The sequence below is a fragment of the Myotis brandtii genome, unplaced genomic scaffold, assembly GCF_000412655.1.
Source record: "Myotis brandtii unplaced genomic scaffold, ASM41265v1 scaffold468, whole genome shotgun sequence".
In the NCBI taxonomy this organism is placed as follows: Eukaryota; Metazoa; Chordata; class Mammalia; order Chiroptera; family Vespertilionidae; genus Myotis; species Myotis brandtii.
Window position 1 is genome coordinate 193150 of NW_005367874.1, and position 10611 is coordinate 203760.

The following is a 10611-nucleotide window of genomic DNA, read 5'->3' on the forward strand; positions in this document are numbered from 1 at the left end:
TCCTCACCTGAGGATATTTTTTCCATTGATTTCTAGAGAGAATGCAATGGAGGGAGAAGGGGGGGAGAGATGGAGGGGCATTGGCATGAGAGAGAGACATGGATTGGCTGCCTCCCACACTGGCTCCTACCAGGGCTGGGGAATCTGCAACCAAGGTACGTGCCCTTGACCCTTCAGTCTGAGGGCCAATGCTCTAACCATTGAACAAAATCAGCTACTCGGTCCTCTTTAATGTATAAATGGGTATGGTGGAGGGCAGAGCTAATATTTTGTTCTATGGCATAATGTAAAACTCTGTCAAATTCGGTAAATAAGTTAAAAATATTTTTAAAACTACAAGTATTTCTTGAAAGTTTGTGCTGACACATACCTAAATCTGTATGTGATGTAAATGTTTTAAGTGATATGGGTTTCATTATTAGTCTTTACTATGCATAAGTTAAGTCCAAACTTGTGTAAGTTTTACTTTAAAGAGGTTTTGAACATTCACAGTAAATGAATGATAAAAATTCATCTTAATTTTTTTATTTCTATACTAGATCATGCTTTACGATTATGGAATATCCAAACGGACACTCTGGTGGCAATATTTGGAGGTGTCGAAGGGCACAGAGATGAAGTTCTAAGTGCTGTAAGTTGAAAGCTGCAGGGCAGTGACTTTCAGGTGCACGTTGTTGTGAACAGTCCCCATTGAACTCTTTCCTTTCATGAAATCATATGTTGTTGTTGTTTTTCATATAGCCTGGCAGGCAGTCATTTCATTTACTTGTGCTATGCAAGGTTTTTATCTTATAAATGAAGGAATAAAGCAAGAAAGTCTCTTTGTATTTAATTTGTACTCATGCACATGAAAGAATATTAACTATGAACTTGTTTTTTTTCCTATATTGATCAAAAAAATCACCAAGTTATGTTTTGTTTTGCTGTTTCTCAGTTATTAAAGGAAAAGATTAAACTAGTTAGCAATTGCTGGGCATGGAGCTGCATGCCTGTAGTCCCAGCTGAGGAAGGAGGATTGCTTGAGCCCAGGAGTTCTGGGCTGTAGTGCACTATGCCGATCAGCAGACAACAGTAAGTTTGGCATCAATATGGTGACCTCCTGGGAGCTGGGGACCCCCAGGTTGCCTAAGGAGGGGTAAATGGTCCCAGGTTGGAAACGGAGCAGGTCAAAGCTCCCATGCTGATCAGTAGTGGGATCGCACCTGTGAATAGTCACTGCACTCCAGCCTGGGCAACATAGTAAGACCATGTCTCTTAAAAAACACACAAACAAAAATAACTAGTTAGCAATTAAGAAACTTTGTTTTATTTGCAGTTGAAATCTAAATTATTCATTTTTAGGAGTGTTTTATTGTGCACAGGCTGAATTTTGGATAGCTTTCTCTCTCATGGCACAGTGTTATCTTTATGTTACAACTAGAGGCCCAGTGCACAGATTCGTGCACTGGTGGGGTCCCTTGGCCTGGCCTGCAGGGATCGGGCTGAAACCAGCTCTCTGACATCCCCCGAGGGGTCCCGGATTGCGAGAGGGCACAGACCAGTCTGAGGGACCCCACCTGTGCACGGATCTGTGCACTGGGCCTCTAGTATGCATGTAAGATCTTTGATTAATCCCTTCCTGCCCTCTTCCTTCCCCCTTTCTCTCTGATATTTATCCATCTGTTCCATGTTTACATGCCTGTGGTTTCTGCTCCTGCGTTGAGCGTCTGCTCCCTGGTGGTTGTGCATGTCATAGCTACTGGCCAGTCGGCCGCTTAGGCTTTTATATAGAGAGATTTATTGATCTTTTATATTTTTACATTATTTTAGCTTTACTTATGTTTCATTCATAGCTTACTTAGTAGTTTTACAGCTATTCAGTTCTTATTCATTAAACTATGTAAAGGGGCACCATGTGTTTTTTTTTTTAAATATATTTGTATTGATTTTAGAGAGGGAGAGGGAGAGAGATAGAAACATCAATGATGAGAGAGAATCATTGACTGGCTGCCTCCTGCACACCCCACTGGGGATTGAGCCCGAAACCCAGGCATATGCCCTTGACCGGAATCAAACCCAGGACCCTTCAGTCCTCAGGCTGACGCTCTATCCACTGAGCCAAACTAGCTAGGGCAGGGCACCACATTTTGAATCATGTAGCGTTTTAATTGGAGGTACTAAGTGTTCCTATGGTTGGAGTTTGTATGCTTTTGTGAGAATCATGCCCTGCCAACTTGGATTTTCTAGTAGTTGCAGTAGCAGTCTCCATTTGGCTTTTAAAGACTACCATTCTTTATTAAGAATTTCGAATTAGAGTTACTGGCACGAACAGTGAGTCAGTGAGTGCCTTGCTGCTGTTCACCAGACTGGTGAATTCAGTAAGCAACAAACCTGATGTTCCTAAGCTCTTGTGAAACAAGTGTTCACAATTAATTCAGAGGTTGGATTAACATATACTATCTAGGTGAGTAAGGAAAATATTTTCCTTAAATAGAACTCCCTACTCTTATTTCCTTTTATTTTTAATGGGAGTATTTTTCTTTATTTTTAAAATAGAATTTATTGGGCTGACATTGGTTAATAAAATTTTATAGGTTTGAGTTGTACAATTCTATAATACATCATCTGTATATTGTATTGTTGGTCCATCACCATCTACTGTTATTTCTTATAATGAGAACAGGTGGCAGTCTATTTCTTCTCTATAATACAGGAGTTCACTGTTAGAAGAATTAATATATGACGCATGTATCATGTGCTAAATTAAATAGCATCCATGTACCACAGTGTCTTATCCATGAAATAAGGTGGTTATAATAGATATTTGTTAGATGCCTATTAAAAATTAGTGAACAGCAAATGATAAACTTACATTATTTCTCTTTTTTAGACATTTTTAAAAATTCATTTAAAAAGTGAACTCTTAAGACCAGTGTAACTGAAGATTTTGACTTACAACAGATAAAATTTTAGTTGTTTAGTAGCTGCACATACAGGTGTCAGTTTCATTGCTTGATTAGGGTTGGATAAAGAAAAGTAATATAACTATTCAGGTTTTATGTCATACCTCAGCATTTAAATTTTTTTAAATCCTCACGATAGGATATTTTTTCCAGTGATTTTTTTCCCCCTTAGAGTGGAGGGAAGGGAAGGAGAGGATGGGGAGAAAGAAACATCAATGTAAGAAAGAGACATTGATTGGTCGCCTACAACACCCACCCCGACCTACTGGCCGGGGATCGAGCCTGCAACCGAGGCTCATGCCCTTGACCGGGAATAGAACCCAAGACTCTTAGGTCTGAGGGCTGATGCTCTAACCAGTGAGTAAACTGGCTAGGGCTCGGCATTCAGTTTATCTTCAAAATCAAGCAAAGAAAATATTTTAAAGTTCATTGAAAGATAAATGAAATTTAAACACTATTTTTTGCTTTCCTTAGCTTACAAGCTCATCTACTGTGGTAGTGACAAATCACTTAAAACTAAATTTTGAGAGCAATAAAAACTCTGTTTTATTTTCTACATAGATGAAACCCAAAATGTTAGTGTTGTGGTTTGAAATTTTTCACAATACTGTACATAGGTGAAAACTGAATAGTATAGTTTGGAAAAATAATTTAAATGTTTAACTTAAGCTTTTTTGTTTTACATACAGGATTATGATCTTTTGGGTGAAAAAATAATGTCCTGTGGTATGGATCACTCTCTTAAACTTTGGAGGATTAATTCAAAGAGAATGATTAATGCAATTAAGGACTCCTATGATTATAACCCAAATAAAACTAACAGGTAACATTTGTGGCATTTAAAACAAGTATCTCATGCTGTGAAATAGATGGGTCTTACTTTTTCCAAAATTGTTATATAAGTCCCCAACACTGAGTTTAGAAGTTAACTTTAAAAACTTTATATATCATAAAATTCACAAATTTTCAACGGAAGCCATTATTTCTAATCTAATATATTTGTTTCATTTTTTTAAATCGCCTTTACATTGTGTTTTCTCTAACTTAGTAGCACATTTTACTTAGTTTTTTTCAGTGTAAATTTTAATTCAGTGCAGTAAACCTTTTTTTAAAATGGGGTTCTTAGCTTTAATTCATGTTAATATAATGCTTTCCTTTAATTGCTACTCATTTCATTAAGTGGAGAAATTTCAAAAGTGGGAGCCTTGCTCCCTGAGACTAAGAAGTGGGAACTTTGCAATGTTCTTCATATATTTTTTTTTGTTTGTTCGTTTTTTGTTTGTTTGTTTGTTTTTAATGGTTATCTTCATATATTTTTGAAATGCCTCAGTTCTTGATTCAATAACTATCTTTTCAGAATCTTATTTATCCTATTAATATAATACTTTGACCATAGTTATCATGTTTGTGTATATTAACTTTGTTTGCACTTTGTGTTTTGAGCAAAGCTAGAATTTTCTGGTTATCAAATCAGACTATTAATAGATTATTAGTTAAATTTGTAGCCATCAGTAGATATTTCATTGCACTTATATTCATCAAACTTCAGTGGCCTCTAATGATTAGCACAACTTTCAGATTTCTATTTTAAAACACCAAAAGCTTATATTAAAAGCTAAATTTATGTTTTTATATTTTCTGGAGCTCTAGAATACATAGAAATTATATTTCACAGTTTACAAAAAACAACAGGGGGTTATGCTGGTCTTCTTGAAAGGTTTAACAATAGATTATAATATGTATTTGATTTAAAAGCAAATAATAGCGTAACCCACGTGGTCACTGGTTTAGCATTAACCCATGAACCAGGAGGTCATGGTCTGATTCCTGGTCAGGGCATATGCCCAGGTTGCAGGCTCAATCCCCAGTGTGGGGAGTGCAGAAGGCAGCCAATCAATGATTTTCTCTCATCATTGATATTTCTATCCCTCTCTTCCTCTCCCTTCCTCTCTCTGAAATCAGTAAAAATATTTTTTTAAAAGCAAATAACATAATTATAGCAGAATTAAGCATTTAGTAGATCATTAATAATATTTTAATTTTTTAAAAGATTTTTGTATTCACTTTTAGGGAGAGAGAAAGGAAAATGTTGATGATGTGAGAGCAAAACATTGATAAGCTGCCTCCAGCACGCCCTCCCCCTTCCCTCTGCCCCCAACTGGGGACCTAGCCTGAAACCTGGGCATGTGCCTGACTGGAAATCAAACCAGGGACCTTTCAATGCACAGGATGACACCCAACCAACTGAGCCAACCAGCCAGGGCTAATAAAAGATCCCAGAATTTGTATTGGAAGGGATGTTAGAAATGATTCAGTCCAGCATTCTTGTGGGAAAAGTAAAGAGAGGATTTGTGACTTGCCCGAGACATAACTAATTTATGGCATATCAAACTTCTACAGTTATTTCAGTACAGAAAGTGAATCACTCGCTAGATTAGAAATGTTAGGTTTACTTTTAATTAACTGTAGGATTAGTAGCAACTTGTAGCTTATGGTCTTTACACAAACATTTTTAAGGGGGGAAAATGCTACCATATTTTACTTTCTTCAATCCAAAAATGTCCTAACTAACATATGTCAGATTCCTGTCAGATACCATTTTCAAAATTGTTGCTCAAGGCAGTACTCTCATGTAATCTTACCTTTAGCAGCCTTTGGAATGATGTATCATTGTTCCTAGAAAAATGACCATCTTTTTTTTTTTTTTTAATATATTTTCATTGATTTCAGAGAGGAAGGGAGTGAGAGAGAGAGAGAAATATCAATGATGAGAGGGAATCATTGATTGGCTGCCTCCTGCACACAACCCCCCTCCCCCCACTGGGGATCAAGCCCGAAACCCGGGCATGTGCCCTTAATCGGAATCGAACCCAGGACCCTTCAGTCTGCAGGCCAATGCTCTATCCACTGAGCCAAATCATCTCCAATAAAATGACCATCTGTTGAAATGACCCAGATGTGTTGACTTTCATAGTCTAATTTAATTTTATTTATTTTTGTTGTTAATCCTCACCCGATGATATTTTTCCATTGATTTTTAGGAATAGTGGAAGAGAGAGAGAGAAAGACAGAGAGAAACATCGATGTGAGTGAAACACATAGATTGGTTGCCTCCTGCACAAGCCCCGACCAGGGCCAGTGCCCAAGGAGACTGCAACCAAGGTACATGCCCTTGACCGGAATCAAACCCAGGACCCTTTGGTCCACAGGCCGATGCTCTGTCCACAGAGTCAAACCAGCTAAGGCTCATAGTCTAATTTTAAAGGATTGAGTAGGTATTTTCTGTAAAAATACTTCTAGGTCTATAATCAGATATCTTTGCTTATCATTGGTTAGGATAGCCAGAATTGATTAAATTTGGCCTATATATACATGGTATGGTAGGAAGCTACAATTTTTATAAATGAAATTTGATAGGATAAAAACAAAATTGAATTGAGCTGATAATGGAAAAAAATATAGAAACAAAAATGGAGTAAGACTGTAGCTCTCAATAGAAAGATAAGGTATTCAGTTTTCTAGGATCAAAGAAAAATCGTCATGCATTTTATTTTTCAAAGTTTAAAAATCCAAAAATAAAAGTTAGTGTGATTCGACTATACTTTTTTCTCTTAACTTTTACATTTCCATTTCAGGCCATTTATTTCTCAGAAAATTCACTTTCCTGACTTTTCTACCAGAGACATACATAGGAATTATGTTGATTGTGTGCGATGGTTAGGTGATTTGATACTTTCCAAGGTATGGTAACTGCTGTTAAGCTGTACTTCCATTGTTTGTGTGAGTTGGATTTTTTTTTTTTAGGGAGCTCGATTTTTAATGCAGTTTGGTAAATTGGATGGCAAATTGGGAATTGCTTTTTCTTTTCTTTCTTTTTTTAATTTTTTTTTTAGTCTCATGATATTTTGATAGGTTTGGAAACTTGTTTTAGGCATAAGACATTCCAATGAATTATTATAATTTGTGCTCCAATAAAATGAAAAATTTTCATTTGTAAGATGATATTGTTGTGATAATCAGTGTTATTATAAAATAACCAATATCTAAAGCTAGTAGTAGGGTTGTTTTTTTTATGTTTTGTGTCCATTTCAATACACTTTTACATTTAAAAAAACAGACAGCTGGAGCTGGCTCACGGGCTGTAGTTTGCCAACCCCTTCTCTAGCATGTTGATGTATATATGTATCCTTCGCTGATAATTTAGAGAAGTTGTTGGTGATGTCATCTGAACATTTGGGATTGTTAAATTTGGAGAAATTGCTAGTTTCTTGTGTGGATTTCAGGTCATTTCACATTTTCTTGGCAGAGCCTAATCTATTTTTTTCTTGACTTGCAGCTAGTTTTATTTTATTTTATTATTATTATTATTATTTTTTGCTTATTTAAACTTTTGATCTTGAAGTTAGATTCACAGGAAGTTTGAAAGATAGTACAGAGAGGCCCCTTCACCCAATTTCCCCCAATGGTTACATAACTATAATACAATATAAAGTCTTGACATTGTACAATGTGTGTGTGTCATTTTATCACATGTGATTTTGTCATTGTAAGAATGTTACAGTATGGCGCTTTTTAAGATTTTTTTTTCCATTCATTATAATGCCATCCAAGTTGTTGTGTGTCAGTACTTCTCCCTTTTTATTGCTGAGTAGTATTCTATGGTATGGGATGTACCACAGTTTATCTAGCCATTCATGTATTGTAGGACATTTTGGTCCTTTCCACATTGGGGCTATTAAACATAAAGCTGCTAATGAACAATCGTGTACAGGTTTTGTGTGGACTTACTTAAGTTTTCATTTCTCTGGGATAAATGCCTAGAAGGGCAATTGCTGGGTCATGGTTAAGTTTGTTTAGTTTTTTAAGAAACTGCCAAACTATTTTCCAGAGTGGCCGTGCCATTTTACATTCCCACCAGAAATGTATGAAAGATCGAGTGTCTCGGAAGCTTCGCCGGCATTTGGTATTGTCACTATTTTTTATTTTAGCTGTTCTGATAGGAGTGTAGAGATATCTCATCGTGGTCTTAATTTGCATTTCCCTGATGGCTAGTGATGTTGAACATCTTTTATGTGCTTATTTACCATCTAATATATCCTTTTTGATGATGTCTCTTCACGTCTTTGCTCATTTTCTAATTGGATTGGTTTTTGTTTTTATTTTTACTGTTGAGTTTTGAGAACTCTCAATATATTCTAAATATGAATCCTTGTGTCAGATGTGTAGTTTGCAAATATTTTCTTCCAGTCTGTAGCTTGTCTTTTCATCCTCTTAACAAGGTCTTTTGCAGAACAGATGTCTCTAATTTTGATGAAATTCAATTTGTTGATTTTTTAAAAATTATTTTGTGGATCATGCTTTTGATGTGTTTAAAATGCTCTTTACTAAGTCATAGATCCTAAAGATTTTCTCCTGTGTTTTCTTCAAAAAGCTTTATATTAAATATATGATCCTTTAAAGTTAATTTTTTTATGAGGTTTAGGTAGAAGTTTATTTTTTGCCTATAGGTTTCCAATTGTTTTAGCACCACTTATTGAGAGACTATTCTTTCTCCTTTTAATTGCTTTTGTACCTTTGTCAAATTGTTTGGACATACTTGTGTGAGACTCTTTCTGGTTTTTCTTTTTTGTTCCAGTACTCCACCAGTACTACATACACAGTTTTGATTATTCTAGCTCTATAATAAATCTTGGAATGGGTAGGTAGAGTGATTTCTTCCATTTTATTATTCATTTTCACAATTATTTTAGTTATTCTGTTGCTTTGCCTTTCCTATAAATTTTAGAATAATCTTGTCTACACCTATAAAAAGTCTTGCAGAGGTTATTTGCAGGGGGTAGGGGGGGGCGGGATTTTGCTCAGAATGGTGTTAAACCTATCTGACATTTTGGTAGGGAATTATTAATATCTTGGGATTTTCTGCATGGACCATCTTGTCATTTGAAAATAACAAGTTTTATATCTTCCTTTCTGATCTGGATGCTTTTTATTTCCTTTTCTTGCCTTATTGCACTGGCAGACTTCCAGTACTATGTTGATTAGCAGTGTTAAGAGCAGACATCTTGACTTATTTCTGATATAAAGGAGAAAAAATTTTAATCTTTTACAATTACGCATATTAGCTGTATAGTTTTGTAGATATTCTCTATCAAGTTGAGAACTGTCCCCTTTTCCTAATATTTTTAGTTTTACCATGAGTGGGTGATGACTTTCGTTAAGTGCTTTTTCTGTATCCATTGATATGATCATGTGGTTTCTTCAGTCTGTTAATGCAGTAGATTGCACTGAATTCTCTTTGCTAATATTTTGTTAAAGATTTTTGTGCCTGTAGTCATGAGGTATGATGCTGATCTGAAGTTTTCTTTTTTATGCTGTTTTTGTCTGGTTTTGGTATCGAGAATACTGGCTTCATAAAATGAATTTCAAGTCTACCCTCCTATTTTCTTGAAGAGATTATATGGAATTGGTGTTAATTCTTTAAATGGTTGATAGACTTCTCCAGTTAAATCATCTGAGTCTAGAAAATTTTGAGGGGGAGTTTTTAAAACACAGATTCAATTTCCTTAATAGTTAAAGGGCCATTCAAATTAGCTATTTCATATTAATGAATTTTTACTGGTAATTTTTCTTGTATGAGGAATTGGTCCATTCCATTTAATGTAAAATTTACATGTATGGAATTGTTTGTAGTAGTCCTTTATTATCCTTTTGATATCTTTAAGGTCTCTAGTGATAGCCTGATTCATTCCTGAAATTGGTAATTTTTCTTTTTATGAGTCCTGCTAGGGATTTGTCAGTTTAAAAAAAAAATTTGTTTGCTGTGGGGATATTTTGCACTTTTCCTAGTTTTTAAGGTGGGAGATTCGATTATTGACTTGAGACTCTTTTAATGTAAGCATTTGGTGCTATGAATTTCCACCAGTACTGCTTTAGCTGCATCTCACAAATTCTGATAAGAAGTGTATTGTGTAGTTACTAGGTGTTGGGAGACATTTTTGTTACCTTTCTGTTCTTCATTTCCAGTTTGATTTCACTGTCAGAACACACTGTTTATTATTTTGATTATTTTTTTCAGATATGTTTCATAACCCTATTTTTGGTTTGTTCCATTGGAGCTTGAAAAGAATGTATAGTCTGCTATTGAGTGGAGTGTTCTGTCGTTTAGATCCTCTTGGTTGATGATGTGGTTGAATTTATATCTTTGTTGATTTTTCTACTCATGTTATTATTGAGAGATGAGTTTCGAAGTCTCCAGCTATTATTGTGGCTTTTTCCTTTTAAGTTCTATATCTTGCAGCTCTGTTGGTTGGTGCTTACACACTTTGCTATGCCTTAGTGGCTTGACTTTTTATCATTATGTAATGTCCACCTCTAGTAATTTGCTTTGAAGTCTCCGTTATCTGGGAGTAATTTAGTCCATTTTGCTTTCTTTTGATCAATGTTTGCATGGTATATCCTTTCCCAACTTTTTTCTTTTAATGTACATATATCATTATATCTGAAGTGAGTTTCTTGTAGGTGGCATATACACTGAGTGTCCAGATTATTATGACCACCTGACATTTGTTGGCAAAGTAGCTATAATTTCGCGCTGAAGTTGCTAGAGGGCCAGACCATTATAAATAAGGAAGCAGGTTGTTTACCACGACAGTAGAAGTGATTTTTTTCT

General features: G+C 35.4%; 1 protein-coding gene across 4 annotated transcripts in view; it reads left to right on the forward strand.

The window, feature by feature from the left end:
• EED (embryonic ectoderm development) overlaps positions 1-10611 on the forward strand; it is a 33862-nt gene that overhangs the window by 16219 nt on the left and 7032 nt on the right. For 3 of the 4 annotated variants that reach the window (XM_005875623.2, XM_014547177.1, XM_014547179.1), the window contains 4 exons: positions 540-631; positions 3632-3765; positions 6578-6683; positions 7831-7905. In XM_005875623.2, the coding sequence (XP_005875685.1) occupies positions 540-631; positions 3632-3765; positions 6578-6683; positions 7831-7905 (407 nt within the window). The remainder of the gene's footprint in view (positions 1-539; positions 632-3631; positions 3766-6577; positions 6684-7830; positions 7906-10611) is intronic. The other variant, XM_005875624.2, reaches the window with a different exon arrangement.